General features: G+C 40.3%; 1 protein-coding gene across 5 annotated transcripts in view; it reads left to right on the top strand.

Annotated features, from left to right (window-relative positions):
* Nucleotides 1–7,318, top strand: part of TENT4B (terminal nucleotidyltransferase 4B) — an 83,226-nt gene extending 75,908 nt beyond the window's left edge. For 3 of the 5 annotated variants that reach the window (XM_034940125.3, XM_055099536.3, XM_003819831.7), the window contains 5 exons: nucleotides 135–261; nucleotides 369–472; nucleotides 576–763; nucleotides 3,315–3,479; nucleotides 4,630–7,318. In XM_034940125.3, coding sequence (XP_034796016.3) covers nucleotides 135–261; nucleotides 369–472; nucleotides 576–763; nucleotides 3,315–3,479; nucleotides 4,630–4,806 — 761 coding nt within the window. In that variant the 3' untranslated portion in view covers nucleotides 4,807–7,318. The remainder of the gene's footprint in view (nucleotides 1–134; nucleotides 262–368; nucleotides 473–575; nucleotides 764–3,314; nucleotides 3,480–4,629) is intronic. The other 2 variants (XM_034940126.3, XM_008973213.5) reach the window with 1 other exon arrangement.
* Nucleotides 7,319–18,427: the final 11,109 nt, after the last annotated feature.

Here is an 18,427-nt window from a genome sequence, read left to right on the forward strand (position 1 = left end):
AGCTCACAGCTCAGCTTCCGGGCACACCTCTGGTGGGATAACTATGGCCCTTGCTCTCCTGGAAGAGGGTCATCAACATTTAGTGCATATTAAGCACAGTCAGGCTTACTATGTTACGTATATTTCTTTTAAAGGTAACGATGTTGGAAGGAGTTCATATGGGGCCATGCAAGTGAAGCAGGCCTTTGATTATGCCTACGTTGTTTTGAGTCATGCTGTATCACCAATAGCAAAGTACTATCCCAACAATGAAACAGAAAGGTAAAAGTTCATCTATAACCAGCCCATTGTGTCAAAATTAGTTGTGGCTTCTTATCTTCAAATTAATGTTATTCCCTCCCTCTCCCTTTCTTTTTAAACACATGCAGCATACTAGGTAGAATAATTAGAGTAACAGATGAAGTTGCCACATATAGAGATTGGATATCAAAGCAGTGGGGCTTGAAGAATAGACCTGAGCCTTCATGCAATGGTAAGATATTTTCCTTGGTCGATTGACTGAGTATTAGAGGCTTTTCTGTGTTGTGTGCGTTTAATGGGAAGAAACGTTTTCCAATCTTTTGCCACTCTTTCAGGAAATGGTGTTACCTTGATAGTAGATACTCAGCAGTTAGATAAATGTAATAATAATCTATCTGAAGAAAATGAAGCCCTTGGAAAATGTAGAAGTAAAACCTCGGAATCTCTTAGTAAACACTCTTCAAACTCTTCATCAGGTCCAGTGTCGTCCTCTTCTGCCACACAGTCCAGCTCTAGTGATGTAGTAAGTATGAAAGCCTCGGCTCTTCTGAACTCAGATGCATGCACGTTCTCTTGCTGGGGTTAACACTGTCTCGAAGGCTAAGGCTACTTCCCTTGCTTACATGTTACTGGGATATTTTAATAACTTTCATGCTTGTACATTTTCTCAACATTTTGTTATGAAAAATTTCAAGCATATAGTAAAAGTGAACAAATTTTAGTGAGCATTCATGTATTCACCAGTAGATTCTGCTATTAACCTTTTACTTGCTTATGTCATACCTGTCTATCCATCACTCTATCCATTAATTCATCTTATTCTTTGATCCATTTCAAAGTAGATTACAGACATCAGTTCCCCTAGAGTACTGTAGCTTGTGCATCCTTGTAGCCAGACTCCAATATTTGTTTATTGTTTTTTCCTTTTTTTTTTTTTGAGACGGGATCTCCCTCTGTCACCCAGGCTGGAGTGCAGTGGTATGATCTCAGCTCACTGCAACCTCCGCCTCCCATGTTCAAACGATTCTCCTGCCTCAACCTCCTGAGTAGCTGGGATTACAGGTGCGTACCACCATACCCAGCTAATTTTTTGTATTTTTAGTAGAGACGGGGTTTCACCATGTTGGTCAGGCTGGTCCTGAACTCCTGATCTTGTGATCCACCCGCCTCAACCTCCTAAATTGCTGGATTACAGGCATGAGCCACCACACCTGGCCTTTAACGTTTTTCTTTTCTTTTCTTTTCTTTTTTTTTGAGACGGAGTCTTGCTCTGTCACCCAGGCTGGAATGTAATGGCATGATCTTCACTCACCTCAACCTTCGCCTCCTGGGTTCAAGCGATTCTCCTGCCTCAGCCTCCTGAGTATCTAGGATTACAGGCATGTGCCACCACACCCAGCTAATTTTTTGTATTTTTAGTAGAGATGGGGTTTCACCATGTTGGCCAGGCTGGTCTCGAATTCCTGACCTCAAGAGATCCACCCGCCTCAGCCTCCCAAAGTGCTGGGATTACAGGCGTGAGCCCAGCTGTTATGACTTTTTAACACCATAGTTAGTTTTGCCTGTTTCAGAATTTCATACAAATGGAACCACATAGAATATAGTCTTGTGTAAGGCTTCTTTCACTCAATTTTTTTCAGCTTTCTGGTTGAATTTTTTGTTGTTGTTGTTTTGTTTTGTTTTTTGAGACGGAGTCTCGGTCTGTCGCCCAGGCTGGAGTGCAGTGGCGCGATCTTGGCTCACTGCAAGCTCCGCCTCCCGGGTTCACGCCATTCTGCCTCAGCCTCCCAAGTAGCTGGGACTACAGGTGCCCGCCACCACACCCGGCTAATTTTTTGTATTTTTAGTAGAGCCAGGGTTTCACCGTGGTCTCGATCTCCTGACCTCATGATCCGACTGCCTCGGCCTCCCAAAGTGCTGGGATTACAGGTGTGAGCCACCACGCCTGGCCAAATTTTTTTTTAGTTGAGATATAATTAACATAAAATTCAGCATTAAAAATGTACAATTCAGTGGTTTTTAGAACATATTCACAATGTTGTGCAGCCATCTCCAGTAATTCTAGAACATTTCCATCACCCCAAGAAGAAACCCTGCATTTAGCAGTAGTTTCTTCTAATTCTTCCTTCCCTCCCTTAACCTCTGGTAACCTCTAATCTACTTTCTCTTTCTATCCTGATAGAATTTTTTTTGTTCCCCCATCCTGATAGAATTTATGTGTCAATTATAATGTAAGTTACCTTTTAAAATCAAAGTGAATTTGTAGTGTACTGATTTGAGATCTAAAGCAGGCTTACCTGTTTGAGTTTAACTTTATTAAGTGTAGGACATGAAAAGTAATCTAAATATTGTATGTTGTTGATGATGACCATGTGTCAACATGGAATCATAAATCCTCCTGTGCAGAATCTCCCTGTGTGCTTTTTTGGTTCCTAGAGCAGTATGCTTTGGAGGACAGAAGCCAAGCTAGATGTCACAGACACAGGGAGATGGAGTGTTGGGGACTGAGAGAATGTGACTCTGACATGCTGGGTAGAGTGCCAGGGCCAGGGTGGAGACCTGCAGAGAGACGTAGCATTGTCATGGCCCATGCAGCCCAGAAATAGGTGGAGCTCAGCCCACTGTCGCGGGAAGTCCACACCCACCCACACCAGTATGTTTGGTTAGAATGATCACTGATTTGTCATCACAGACTCTCAGAGATTGAACCCCTTAAACCCATCATCTTGTGTCTGGCTGAAGCCAGGGACTAGGACCTAGGTTCCTCACTCTTTACCATACTCTTTCATTTTCTATAAATAAAAAAACAAATAAACTTAGACCTCCGTGAGCTCCTTCAAGGTCAGATGTGGGCAGTGGATTTAACAATGAACAGAAGCTCTCTGATAAAATCAGTCACTTTAAATGTTTGGAGGAAAATTTAAACAAACAGTTAATTTTTTGTGTGCTTCTTTTAACTCCCAAATGTTTAAATTTAGTCCAGAGAGTACTTTAACCAAAATTGTTTTTCTTTCTGAATATTGAGTATCTAAATTACTAATATGTCACATTATAACTCATGTGACTTGTGTTAGGATTCCGATGCAACACCATGCAAAACCCCGAAACAGCTGCTTTGCCGTCCGTCCACTGGGAACCGAGTAGGGTCGCAAGATGTATCCTTGGAGTCCTCTCAGGCAGTTGGGAAAATGCAAAGCACCCAAACCACTAACACATCCAACAGCACCAACAAATCTCAGGTGTGTGGAACGTGGGTTTTTAATTGTTAGTATTTGATACAAAATATTTAGAATTTCCCACATGTAAATAATATGCAGCATGGGTTTGAAGAAAACGCTAGATTGAAGAACAAACTTATTTTATTCTAAGAGGTTCCAACACATGACAGTGCTTCTAGGAACAGGATGTCCTAAGGATCCTTGTGAGACACCATTGTAACATAAATCTCTTCAGGAATCTATTGACTGGTCCTTATAAGATGTTCCAGCCAAACTACCATATAAAAAGTGTTTCAGTTGTACATGAAATAAGCTGGCATGAAGGTTTTGTGAGGCCTCATGGCAGTGTGCATATCTGGGAATAATGTATCCTTTTCTAATATTTTAATGTTCAATACCTTGTTGCTGGTGTTGAAATGATCAGCTGGCTGTCAGGCGTGGTCAGTTGATTAACATTAGCTTGGACTTAAAAGGCCACAGAGATACTCTAGTTTAAGTTTTTTTGTTGCCTAGAATTGTCATTAACTGAGTAATGACTCAGAGTGAGGGGAGGAAGCCATTGATATGGGGCTCTGGCCTGAGACTGGGTCACTCCTCACTATAGCTGGGAACCTGGGAATAGGCCTCTTGGCTGTAACCTTGTGTCTGATTTGACTCACTGAGTTCACTTTACCTACGCGGCCTTAGCCATGTATGCCAGACACAGACTTATCACAAAATACCAGTTCAAGTGACAGGGTTGACAGAAGGGACTGAGGTCACGAGAAAGCCACAGGCCATGAGTAGCAGGAAGGGAGTGGCCACCTGTGCTGACCCCAACCTACCAGTGTGCCTGTCATGCCCAAGAGCCTCTTCCCGCTCTGTCACTTATGATGTGGTGTTTGGGTTGGTAGGTTTCTTAAGAAAACCTTTACATCCCACACACTCTGTTAAGAAGGCAGGCGAGTTGTCTATGCTTTTCATTATTTCCATTAAAATAAAGTAAGGGTTTTAGAGCTAAAAAGAACCCCTGTAACAGCTTTTTCTGCCCACTAGATAAGTCAGTGATCAGTAAGGTAACAATCTAGCCAGCATATTCCTAGTTTTGAAAGCTTCCCCAAATCCAGGTGTTTGAGAACACTCTGCTTTTCTGCAATACTGATGTCTTTGTGGTCGTTTTCTGTTTCTGCAGCATGGATCAGCAAGGCTCTTTCGTTCTTCCAGCAAAGGCTTCCAAGGTACAACTCAAACAAGCCATGGTTCCTTGATGACAAACAAACAACATCAAGGCAAATCCAATAATCAGTATTACCATGGCAAAAAGAGGAAACACAAGAGGGACGCGCCCCTCTCAGACCTCTGTAGATAGTCGGCGCTGCGCGGTGGACTGTCTTCTCTGTGCAATGATCTCATGCTCAGGACAGTTGCGCAGGGACTCCTGGGAGATATTCAGGAGCCTCACACTGTTCAGACGTTGACTTAGCAACTGCGTTTTTTCCCAGCTCGCCACAGAATGGATCATGAAGACTGACAACTGCAAAAAAAACAAAACAAAACAAAAAAAAAAGCAAGCAAAAAAGAGGGAAAAAAAAAGGCTGCTTATTTGATAAGTCATATGCTACAACAGGGTCATTTTAAGATTTAAAGCTTGAATGTAAAATAAATATATTTCTCATTGGCTTTATGCAGAGTTATAGGGAATAGTATTCAGTGTTGGTAGGGTGATAGAAACAAAAAACAGTATCAGAGGATGAGGTGGGGAAGGAAAACAAAGGTATCTGATAGGAAGTCCAGATTCCAAAGGGGAAAGTGATCTGTGCATGTTTTTTTTTTAAATATTTTTGCATATATTTACCATTTTATTGTGTGTATATATAGAAGACCATATAGGAAATTGATATTTGTAATAGTGGATTTGTTAATAATACTTTTTACATAACATTACTGTTTAAATTGTAAACAGATTTTTTCTCAGGATTAGTTTGAAAAATAATCTAAATTGTCATCTTAACATCCATATATAGGGAAGTGATTAGTTCTATTACTCAATTTGTTTTTCTCAGCATTGAAATGACTTAATAGAAGAACCCTTGTGTCCTGCTGCAAAAATTTTTCCTCTCTAAAGAAAAGGTTTATGGTGGCAAATGATGTTTATTTTATTTTGTAAAAAAAAAAAAAAAATGTACTATGTACTTTTGTGTAAACACTGAAAAATCTCTGGTCATCTCCGAGAATTAACTTGCAAGTGTTTTCTATAGTGCTGTCGTCTTGGGCAATGGGCAATTACATGACTTTGTGTTTGCTTCCTTTGCAGTCTTTTTTTTTTCCCCCCATTTCTTCCTAATAGGAAAAAAAAAAAAAAAAAAAGGCCACCCATGTCTGGTCTCATTCCTGTTGCAGTGAAACTTCGAGTTCCACAGACTTTGCATGCTGGCTTCTCTAACCCTGTGTGCTGCGTGTGCCTGTTTCTCATCTCTTATTCTTTTTAAAATTCATGCTTAACTACTGTGGGAGAATAACTGTAAACAGCTTTAATTAAATCATACTTATAAAAAACTATTTTCTTATATTCCACTCTATGCTTTTGGTATTGTTGATCTTTACAAATTAAATGGTCTTTGATAATGGATCTATTTTGTATTGCCTTATTAAGACCAAATACTTCTTGTCATCCCATTCTTTATCCTCTTCTTTCATGGAATTGTTATCGTTAATTAAAACTTTTTTAAACATTGGCTTGTTTCAATCATACTGTAAATTTTGGTTGTAGTCAGCTTTGAGTGCAATGAGATGTATAATTCTGTTATCATTACCTGTTGAGTTTGAAACTCAGTTGGGAATATTTAATATAATAGAATGTAAGTGACATTTCTGAAAATGCTTTCTTTCAGGGTGAAAGCTCTTATGTTTAGCATCAGTGTGTATGGCTCTGTTAAATGCAGCCATTTCTGAGACGAGATTCTTTTATATATATATACATATAAAGTACTATTGGCTTTTAGGAGTTTCTTTTATATACATTTATGAAATACTGAAGACCAATCAGACCATTAATGGACACTTAGTGTAACTTTTTATAAAGAAAATAATGCTAAAGTAAGACCAAAACTGATGTCATCACTGAAATTAACAATTTTCAATATGTTCATATTTTAATTCACAATGGAAAAATGTGTTCCAAAACTGGAAACTCATAGTACTCGTGTAAACTGTGGAAGATTTCAAATGTGATGTTATTTTGACAATGTTTTAAATTTTAGAGTCACATTTTATTCTGATCAGAATTTTTATTGAGATGTTAAGCTTTTGTTTTTGAAACTAGTTTGTCATAACATTGTGCATAATCACAGTATTTATTTTCTAGGACAATTGTGAATGTGTAGACTTATGTTTACTGCTAAGGGAACAATTATTTATAAAATAATATTAAATCCAGTATTAGCTGCCTATTTCAGACACTTAATACTTGCAGAGATCTATGTTACATTTACCACACTGAAGTTTTTTTTGTTGTTTTTTGTTTGTTTTTAAAGAATCACCCTCATTGTTGAAAGTAAATGTACTCTTAGGGTGCGAATATTAGTGTTCCAATAAGCATGTGATTATATTAAGGTGGTGGTAGCGGGAAGATAATCTTGATTCCATTGGGAATCTTAGGTTTTCGTAAATTTATTGGGAAAATAGTTTTTCCTGTACTGCTGAAGTTTCTTTTTGGTAAACAGTATCTTTCTAAAAGAAAAAAGCATGAAGGAGAAATTGAGGTGTGTATACATTTCCTCAAATGACCAGCATTGTATTCGTGAATACTGTGTATCTTGCAGTGAACAGTGTGGAAGCTGTTCATTTTTCAATCTGAAGTAAAATACTTTCAAGAACTTTTAGTTTGCCTGCTCATTTGTTTTATACATTTCATCTATTTGACTCCTATCTTATTTCTTTTTTTGAGTTTTAATACTTTCTATAAAGATTTTGTGAATATATCAGAAATGTGTCATTTATATATTATAGTCCATTCATATCCATGAATCATAACCTTCCTTTGCTAATACTTGTTGAATGGGATTTTACAAATTCTCCCTCACTCTGGTGACATTTCTCAGGCAGTCATGTATGTGTACCTGGCCATCAGAAATATTAATATTTAAAGACTGTTTTTTAGAGGAGCTGATGGGTTGGTGAGGTGTCAGCACAAAATCTTACTGGTTATGTTTTGATGATAAAAGTATATCCATTTTTTCCCTCCAGCTTTAAGGTGACTGTGAAGGTGCCTGGTTTTGAATGTCTTTGTTTGGTTTGGAGATGTCGCACTCAGTTTTCAAATCTAGCTTGGATCTGTAGGACCTATGTTTTTTACAAGTAATTGCCCTCCAGTCCTCAACAGTTGATTCTGTTTTATTTTTATCCTGTTTTGAGTGTACTTTACCTTTACTTGCATTTTGAGCCTCATTAATATTTAGGTTATTTGATTTGGCTCCAGATATTCCTAGATCTGCACAGGGCAAAACATGGGCAATAGGGTGAGCATTTTTAATTGTCTTTTTCTGCTGGAACCTTATATCTCTCCATGTGTTTTCTGCTCCTTCCCTCCCCCATGAAATGGTAAGTGTGACTTGTGTTTGCCTGAACCTGTGGACTAGTGTTTGGGGTTTCTGGAAACACTAGAGGGTCAGAAAAGAGTAATGACCACCGTGACGTGCAGGATTCTCTTGCTGTGACATGTTCATTGCAAAGCCCTCTCCAGTGACTAGGAGGTGTAGTTATTAAGGTTGATCTGTTAGAAATCACCATTATTAGGTATTAGTGGTAGATGTTGCTGATATTTTTATTGGTCATGACTACATCTCAGTTTTACTTTAATATTGATCTATAGTTTGATCAGTTCCTTGAATTCTAATATGTTGATTTCTCAGTGTTTCTGTCACTAACCAAGAATGTTTCTAGGCAGTTGGTTGCTTTACAGTCAAAACTAAATGGTAAACTATCAAAAATACATTCCCAATTTTGCTGTGATAAATATTGAAATGTTAAAATTAATGAACAGAAGAATTTATTCTTACCCATCTATTCTTGTTCTCCTAGTTCATTAAACTTTCAGTTATTGGAAAGGCACATTCTCAAAGTATTTTATGACCAAAATATTCTATAAATGCATCTAACAAACCTAATTGAATATAAAAGTTATATTTAGTAGTTACTGTTGATAGTAATTTTCATCAGGGTCATAGTTCATCTAGTAAAATATTTAGAGAATGATGTTAACATTCCAGCATTAAAGTGGGAACAAAGATTTATATATGAAATTCCTTAAAAGAGTTCATCTTGCCTTGGTTTCTGACCCTCAAGACTCTAGCTACCTGCCATCTTGTCAAAACATTTGTGGGTAGAATAAGTGTTAAAGATCAAATTTTAATATGCTCCTTGATATTTAACATAGCTAAGAAGCCAGATTTTACTGTAGAAGTTATTTACATGATTTGAAAACTTGACCTAACTGGAAGCCTTTTTCTCAGTCGTCTTGTTCTAAGCCATCTTGACTTCACACCCTTAGCGACTTTTCTTTTTTTTTGGTCAAAGATAATGAGCTAAATATATACAGACATTGAATGTTGACAAAATTATTAACCAGAAAAATTGCTTATAAAGGCTGCTGATCTATTTGATACCTAGAATTAAATATTTGAGGACAGTTTTTAGTTAATAAACTGCTAATGTTTATTTTACTGTCTCTCAGGTTTTTGGTTTTTTAAAAAAAAATATGTTTGGCCTCTACATTTTCTACTTAAGTGTGTACTTTATTGAGTTTAACCTTGTCTGTAGCCTAGTAGCCTGAAAGAAAAGGAGACAGAACCAGAGAGATGGATGTAGTGCATTCCCTTTGGTTATTACACATTTGTGGTAGCTCCTGGATTTACTGAGAGATATTTTAGCTATGTCAATAAGAACAGCTAATGATGTGGAAATCAGGTGTTCTCTTGTGTATTTCAGTGAACATTTTTATTAGTAGTTGCATATCATCTCTAGTTCCACATTTTAACTTAACGTCTTTGTGACTTCACCACTGAGCTACCTTTCACTACACCAGCTTCTGTGTGGCCTGGTAACATGGAAGGTCTCTCCTAAGGACAGTCTGGATGTATTATGGGGGAATGTTATTTATCTTAAAGATGCCTAGAAACAAAACGCATATAGTACCAGTGAGAAAGTATGAAGTAAACAAGTTGCTCAGGCCGGGCATGGTGGCTCACGCCTGTAATCCCAGCACTTTGGGAGGCTGAAGCGGGAGGATGGCTTGAGGCTGGGAGTTTGAGACCTTCATCTCTTAAAAAAACAAACAAAAACCTGAATGGTGAGGTGTGGTGGAATTGGGTAGGGGAGGGAAAGGAGGACTTGGAAAAGCATTCTCCAAAGCCAGCAACTTGGTGAAGTTCAGTACTTGCCTCTTAGAGGTTAGGCCATGCCTTTCAAAGAGAGTGAAATGATGGGTTATCAGCCACATTCTTGGAGTTAATATTTTTCTTCATCTTTCAATTTGGGTTCTGTGCTATTCATAGTTCTTCCCTAAGACCATTTCATTATTACCTTTTATATTTAGTTGCAATTTATCATAATATGTTGTTTTGTCCCTGAACTTAATCTCCTAATTTTAAGATCCTCTCTGATTTTTGCATATTGAAACTTGCAGAAGTCACTTTAAAAAAGTCTTTTGAAAGTCCTACAATCCTAAAATAAATCACAAGCTTGTTTGTTAGAAGTGTCAAGAGTCTCCAATCTTTACTACTAAAAAGCAGCACTGCCTTAACACACATTGTTATGGGTGAAAAGTGAGGGACGACCAGTGTAGTTTCTGGATATAAAGTGTGAAGGACTGTTGAGTTAAACATTTTTAGTGGAATATACATAGATAACGTGTATTTAGAAACTTTGGTGAAGCCAGTATTTGTTTTTAGTAACCTTTTTATTTATTTCCTTCTTTGATTAGCATTGTCTTCAGTGTTAAGAAATGTGGACTCCTGTGAGGTGCTGGAGGTTTGAATCATCTTGAAAACTTTCCAATCTTGTCTAGTTACCACTGCAGAGGCACTAAGGAATTTACCAGAAAAAGATATTTGATACAAGTGATTTAAGAAATCTCAACATTTCCTGAGGCCGTATCACTGGGCAGCCAGTGATGAAAACTATGAATGAATTGCACACCTGGAAGATTTTTTAAGCTAATGACAGTTTCTTCAAAGATGTCAATTATTTGCCTTGGAAATTTTATAAATTGCATTTCTATGCACATCGGCCTCTAGTGCTTACCACTCGGTTTATTATTCATAATCTGCAATTCAATAAAGGCTTTGTGTTTTCATTTATCTTCAAAACCACTGGTATGAGCCCTTATGTAAAACCTGAATGACTACTTTTTCTAAAAAAAATTTAAAGACAGCTCTGTTTAGGCAGGTTTTCTTGTGCACATATGGCATTTCTGTGGCTGGTTCTCTAAGCTGGATCTCTAAGCTAGTTCTCATCCTTTTTAATGCTAGTACTGGGAGATGCTTGAGGATGCTGTTTTCATCCTACTCTGTCCTAGACAATGATAACCATTTGGCCCCCACAATAGCCGTGGAAGATTATAGAAATTGATCTCATAGAATTTGGTTATTCACTTTAATGCAGGGGGTTATGCTTGCTATACTAAGAAAATGAAATGCATTACCATAGGTTGGGCAGAGCAACAAGTAACAGATCATTACAACAGAATAATGAAAATAGTTCTCCAGAGAACCGAGAGAGGCAGGGTTAGTAACCAAAGTGCAGCCTAAGGCGTGTCTCAGAATTCTCCCTCAGCAGGGGAGGATTTGGTTTAGACTGGTCTGTCTGCCTGGGACCCAGCTGAGCGGTGGCCAAAAAAAAATCCTGGATAGTTTCCTGTAAGATAGTCCAAACTGGCTTAGAGTGAAGGTGCTCAGCAGCATGTAGACAACTGGCGGGTGAAACCAGACTGCCTACTCCAGCGCGATGTCTTCCCGCCCCCCCCCCCTTTTTTATCTTGAGACAGGGTCTCACTCTGTCATCTAGGCTGGAGTGCAGTGGTGCCATTCCAGCTTACCGTAGCCTCAACCACCTGGGCTCAAGTGATCTGCCCACCTTGGCCTCCCAAAGTGCTGGGACTACAGGTGTGAGCCACCACACCTGGCCGATTACTGCTGCTTAAACCTCTGCTGCAAGTGCTCGCTTAAAAAAGGCAAACAAAAAGCAAAATCCTTCTAAATATTATCCCAAAAGTTTCTCAAATATGATAGTAGAGAATGAACTGAATATCCATGACAATTTTGTCCATCTACCTAGACATAGTGAATTATTTCACAAGTAACATATGAATGTATGTTTTATTGTGAAGAAATGTAAACACTTAAGTAAAAGGATCTAGCTGCACTTCAATCCCTAATCCCACTCATCAACCCAAAGCCATCCATCTTAATATTATGGGACGTATCCTAGATTTTTTTTCTATGCATTTGTACACATGAACAAGTATAATTTTAGGGGGTCTTTTATCCTTTAACACAAATGGGATCGTATTGTAGTTTTCTGCAACTCCCCTACCATATAAAGATGTGTTTCCAGGTCAGTACACATAGAGATATATTTCATTTCCTTTTTATTATGCTGACTTTAGCTTGCAAGTTGCTTTGGTAAATTAATGTGTCAGACACATCAAAGCTAACAAATTAATAGAAATATCCAGTATTTTTCAGCTTCCCTTTTGTTTTTAGAGAGAGGGTCTTGCTCTGTTGCCCAGGCTTACTGCATCAGCTTACCTTGAATAGGGATTTTCTAAAGTACTGCTATTTGATGACAATTTTCTTCTGAACCCATTTTACTAAGGAAAAAAACTTTCCCACAGTTTTACATGTAAAAAAAAATTTTTTTTTTGGCTAGGCATGGTGGCTCATGCCTGTAATCCTGCACTTTGGGAGGCCAAGGTGGGAGAATCGCTTGAGGCCAGGAGTTCAAGACCAGCCTAGGCAACATGGTGAAAACCCATCTCTATTAAAAAATACTAAAATTAGCTGGATGTGGTGGCATGTGCACATAGTCCCGCTACTCTGGAGGCTGAGGCAGGACATTCGCTTGAACCCAGGAGTCAGAGGTTGCACAGAGCTGAGATCACATCACTGCACTCCAGCCTGGGCAACAAAGACTCTTTGAGACAGAGATTCTGTCTCAAAAAAAAAAAAAAAAAAGAAAAAAGAAAAGTGAAGAGATGGGGCGGGGGCGCGGTCTCACCATGTTGCCCAGGAACTCCTGGCCTCAAGTGATCTGCTCATCTTGGCCTCCCAAATTGCTGGGATTACAGGCATGCATCACCACACCTGGCCGGTTTTACATTCTTTTAAGTTGAATTTTCATGACTTGCTTTGAAAACTGTTTCATTTGATATTTTTGCTAGGTTTAAATGTTATAACGTGGTCATCTGAAACAGTGCTTTGCTATTTTTTCTATACTTTATTTCCACTTTTTAGAATATGTCACCCTTGGCAAAACTGATGAAACAGTTACATTGGTCATTCACCACCTACCCCTTAAAAATCTTTTAATTTCAAGACCCTCCAATAACTGCAGCAGCAACAATTAAAACTCCCACTGAAAATAAGTTACCTGTCTTAGCCAGGTGTGGTGGCATTTGCGTGTAGTCCCAGCTACTCAGAAGACAGGCTGGAGGACTGCTTAAGCCTAGAAGTTGGAGGCTGCAGTGAGCTACGATGGTGCCACTGCACTCCAGCCTGGGTGACAGAGTGAAACCCTGTCTCTAAAAGAAAACAAATAAGTTATCAAAAAAAAGTAGGATGGAATTAATTTTATGATGAGTAGAGGGACGGAACTCATCTTTTTCTCAGGTGAGAAAAAGAATCCAGTATGGGGGGACAGAGAAGGCAGAGTACTGCCTCAGATTTTGTTGGGAAAATCTGTGGGAAAATATGTTGGAAAAGAGAGGAGGATAAAATGTAGCTGTGGGACTGATCTCCCTAAGCCAGAGCAGTGCAATGATAGGTTTTTAAGGAGATATTTTCCTTAAAATCACTTTCTTAGGCTCTCATTATGTGACTGTAGAATTTCTGCTTTAATTGGCCGGGTGTGATGGCTCACGCCTGTAATCCCAGCACTTTGAGAGGCTGAGGCGGGTGGATCACTTGAGATCAAGAGTTTGAGACTAGCCTGGCCAACATGGTGAAACCCTGTCTCTACTAAAAATACAAAAATTAGCTGGGTGTGGTGGCACGTGCCTGTAATCCCAGCTACTCAGGAGGCTGAGGCAGGAGAATCGCTTGAACCTGGGAGGCTGAGGTGGCAGCGAACCGAGATCACACCACTGCACTCCAGCCTGAGTGACAAAGACTCTGTCCCAAAAAAAAAAAAGAATTTCTGCTGTAATTTCTATTCTTTGGAAAAGTCTTTTCTCAGGGCTGGGGTTCTCCCTGTGTTGCCCAGGCTGGCCTCGAACCGCTGGGCTTAAGTGATCCTCCTGCCTCGGCCTCCTAAGTAGCTGGGATGACAGGCATGTGCCACCACACTCAGCTCAGTAAGTGCATTATGAGATATACTATGTTTACCAGTTTGGCTTAGGAATGCAATCTTTGACTTTGAAGTTCGAAGAATTTCACCTTTGAACCTTTCAAGTAAAATGCTTTATATTTCTTGCTTGTCTAAAGAAACCATGTTAAACCCAAACTAATAATCTAATAATTCATTTGAGAAGTGGTATAAATTTGTGTGTGTGTGTTGCAGAGGACCTTTTTTCTTGTATTGTAAATTGACAATATATAATTATGTATGTGTGTGCAAGTGCATGTGTGTGTTAAAGCAAGTAACTACTATTTGAAAATGTGAGAGTAAAATTTTGTTGAAGAGGAACCATCCAACGCACAGCTGAGACTAGAGGTAAAAATGCCTTAATGTTTAATGTCAACATTAAAAGGAAAGGAGAGAGTTATTAAAAGTAGCAAGTGGCTTATTTAAATGGTGTATCAATTTTCAGAAGAGTTATTGCTCAATTTAGATTGTAAACCACTTTGGTACTTAAATCACTCAGCAGGTGGCCTCGGGAATGTGGCTTTCCACAGCACCCTTCAAAATAGTCACAAGGTGGGTTACGCCACACATCTTTGTTTTTAAGAGTCCAATTTAAGAAAATTGTGCTTTCACGTGCCAGACATCAGTGCCTAAGATGTCTCTGCAGGGAGATGTGAGGTTAGCAGGTGGCACAGGGACAGGTGCTTAAGCAACATGGCAGGGCACAGGGAGGGCTGCAGAGGTGCTGGGGAGGTGGGCTGGGCCCTGCCAAGACAGGTGAAAGCAGGTGGATAGGACTAGGGCACCAGTTTTGTCATAGTTTAAACACAAATAGTGTTTTATTTTATTTTTTTTAAATAGATGAGTCTGGCTGTCTTGCCCAGGCTGCAGTTCAGTGGCTATTCACAGGTGCTATCATAGCACACTATAGTCTGGAGATCCTGGGCCCAAGCCATCCTCCCACCTCAGTCTCCCAAGCAGCTGGGACTACAAGCACTTTGTCCCTCATCCCTCCTTCTACTTTCCCCCTTTTCTAAGGCAGCTATTTCCAACTTTTTGTGTTTTTCTGAGGTGCTGTGTTTACCTCCATGTCTCTAAATAACAGACCTCTATTGCCACGTCTTGATTCTTGATTTTTAGTTCTTGAAATTGTGTTGACTTCCTGCCACCCCTGAACTACTTCTGTGCCCTAGCCTCCCAATAGAGTTAAAATGAATTTTGTTTAGCCCAATATTCAGTGTTCACATTATAGTGACTGTGTAAGGGCTGTTCTTATCAACTGAGCTGTGTAATATTTCTTTATTTATCATTTTAAATTTTTTTTGAGGCAGGGTCTTGCTCTGTTGCCCAGGCTAGAGTGCAGTGGTGCAATCAAGGCTCACTGCAACCTCAACCTCCTGGGCCCTAGTGATCCTCCCTGCCTCACTGTCTGATTTTTTTTGTTTTTTGTTTTTTGTTTTTTGTTTTTTTTGAGACAGAATCTTGCTCTGTCGCCCAGGTGGGAGTGCAGCAGCATGATCTCAGCTCACTGCAAACTCCGCCTCCTGGATTCACGCAATTCTCCCTCCTCAGCCTCCTGAGTAGCTGGGATTACAGGCATGTACCACCATGCCCAGCTAATTTTTGTATTTTTAGCAGAGATGGGGTTTCACTATATTGGCCAGGCTGGCCTCAAACTCCTGGCCTCAAGTGATCCACCCGCCTTGGCCTCCCAAAGTGCTGGGATTACAGGTGTGAGCCACTGTGCCCAGCCTGAACTGTGTAATATTTCTTTTTCCGTGCAAGTTCTTTTTGTTTTTCCTGAGTTTTTCTTTTCCATGTTGTTTACTAATTCACCCTAAACTATGCCAATGTTCTAAGCCCCTCCAAATGCTTAGCACATAAGGTATTTTATCACTGTCATCTTCTCAGAGGCACTTGTCCTGGAGTTTCTGGCCAGCTGTGCCCAGCACACAAACTTCATCCTAAATGACACTTTTCTTCCATGCATCCCATGGGGCAGCTCCTCTCCTATGTGTCTTATGGTTTCCCTCTTTCTTGATAAACTGTTTCCTTTCATTGGTGCTCATCCCCCAGTAGCTTTCTGGAAGCGTGCAGGCAGTAGACATCCGAAAATGTTTTTGTTCTTCATTTACACTCAATTGTTAGTTTGGCTGGATATAGAATCCTGAGTTGAAAACATCTTTCCTCCAGAATTTGAAAACATTGCTTCATCACTCCCAGCGTTGTTGTGAGAAGTCTAAAGCTAGTTGTAACCTTTCTTTTTGAAACTTTTGGGATCTCCTCTTTGTGTTCTGAAATGTCACTATTATGAAAGTTAGGCGAGTCTCTTTTCATCTACTGCACTGGGAACTTGATGTGATGGGGCATCTGATGTGGTACTGCATGTCCTTCAGTCCTGGGAAACTTCTGGAATTATTTTTTTCCCCTCCTTTCTGTTTTCTCAGGAACTCCGTAACTATTCAGGTATTGCATCTCCTGAACTGATCCTCTCATTTTATCTTTTCTTCTCTATTTTCCATCTCTGACTTTTTGTTCCACTTCCAAACTTTCTGTTGTTTTTAAATTTCTGTTATCATGTTTTTACTTTCCAAGTCCTTTTCTTGGCCCCAGATGTTCCTTGTTAAAAAAAATAGTATCCAATTTTGTTTCCTAGTTACAATATAGGTTTGGAATCTCTGAGGATATGAATGGTATCATTTTGTTAGGTTGTTGTCTACCTGCATAGTCCCTGTTAGCTTTTTTCTCATTTGTTGTTTTGGACTCTCTGTGGGGTTGAGGCTGTCCATGGATTTCTGGTGATTCCTGGTTACCTGCACATATTTAAGAGCTGGGGGGAAGCTCTGTCAATCAATATGGCTAAGTCAGTGGTGTGCTTCTGTAAGAATTAGCAGGCTGTGGGGTTCCCCAAAGAACTCCTCCAGCCTGGGGGTAAGGCTCTGGGCCACCAACATCCTGGGAGCTGAGGCGGGAAGAGGGCTAGTGTGAGGTGGGGGGAGGCATGTGTCCCAGCCTTCCATGTGAATTTGCCTTTAAAGTTTTCCTGTTTTCAGTTGGGTAGCCCTGCCCACAGCTGGGCTTGGCATTCCCCAATTCAGAGACTGTCTATTTTACCTTCTTCCAGAGAAAAGGCTTACCGGTTCCTGCTGGGGTAGGGGAAGGACTGGCACTCTTAGCTGCTTCTTAAATTTTCTTTTTTTTTTTTTCTTTTGAGATGGAGTTTCACTCTGTTGCCCAGGCTGGAGTGCAGTGGCATAATTTCAGCTCACTGCAACCTCCACCTCCCGGGTTGAAGCAATTCTCCTGCCTCAGCCTCCTGAGTAGCTGGGATTACGGGCATGGACCACCACACCCGGCTAATTTTTGTATTTTTTTTTTTTTTTTTTTTAGCCGAGATGGGATTTCACCATGTTGGCCAGGCTGGTCTTGAACTCCTGGCCTCAAGTGATCTGCCCGCCTCAGTCTCCCAAAGTATTGGGATTACAGGCATGAGCCACCTGGCCTTCTTCCCCTTTCTAATTAGAAATTATGGTTGAGCGCGGGGCCTCACACCTGTAATCCCAGCACTTTGGGAGGCCAAGGTGGGTGGATCACCTGAGGTCAGGAGTTGGAGACCAGACTGGCCACCATGGTGAAAACCCATTTCTACTAAAACTACAAATATCAGCCAGGGGTGGTGGCGGACATCTGTAATCCCAGTTACTCCGGAGGCTGAGGCAGGAGAATCGCTTGAACCCAGGGAGGTGGAGGTTGCAGTGAGCCAAGATCGTACCACTGCATTCCAGCCTGGGCAACAGAGAGACTCTGTCTCAAAAAAAAAAAAAAAAAAAACCTCATGAGAAGTATTGCCTGTGCTTAGGCACTCACTGAGCTTCTGTCCTGTGGTGAGCACTGTTGGAGGAAGTGTGGGAAAGGGGGGAGCTCCTCCTTCCTCTGGGACAGGCAGCAAGGACCATCTGGCTGAGGAGGCTAACGCCACGCTCTGGGTAGTGATGCATCAAGAGGCTGTAAAAGGACTGAAAGGACAGGCACCGCTCAGGAAACTTTTATATTCTCCTACTTGGCTATTGTTCTCATTGCCTGGTGAAGGGCAGGATTAAGGTGGCCAAAATACACAACTCTTAGCTTCTGTTGTGGTTGATTTTAAATTTTTAAATCTTCTCGTTGCACAAGCGAAATAAAGCCCCAAACTGTTGCCCACCACAGAAACTGACTCGGGCAACACATGCAGAGTGCCCTGGAGCAGTGGGCACTGGGCACTCATAAGTTAGGAGGGACCCCAGGTCACTGCGTTCTGGAGCTTATCAACACAGTGGATAATTAAAATCATAAACACGGCCGGGTGTGGTGGCTCATGGCTGTAATCCCAGCTCTTTGGGAGGCCAAGGTGGATGGATCATTTGTGGTCAGGAGTTCGAGACCAGCATGGCCAA

Source organism: Pan paniscus, chromosome 18, assembly GCF_029289425.2.
Source record: "Pan paniscus chromosome 18, NHGRI_mPanPan1-v2.0_pri, whole genome shotgun sequence".
NCBI classification, from domain to species: Eukaryota; Metazoa; Chordata; class Mammalia; order Primates; family Hominidae; genus Pan; species Pan paniscus.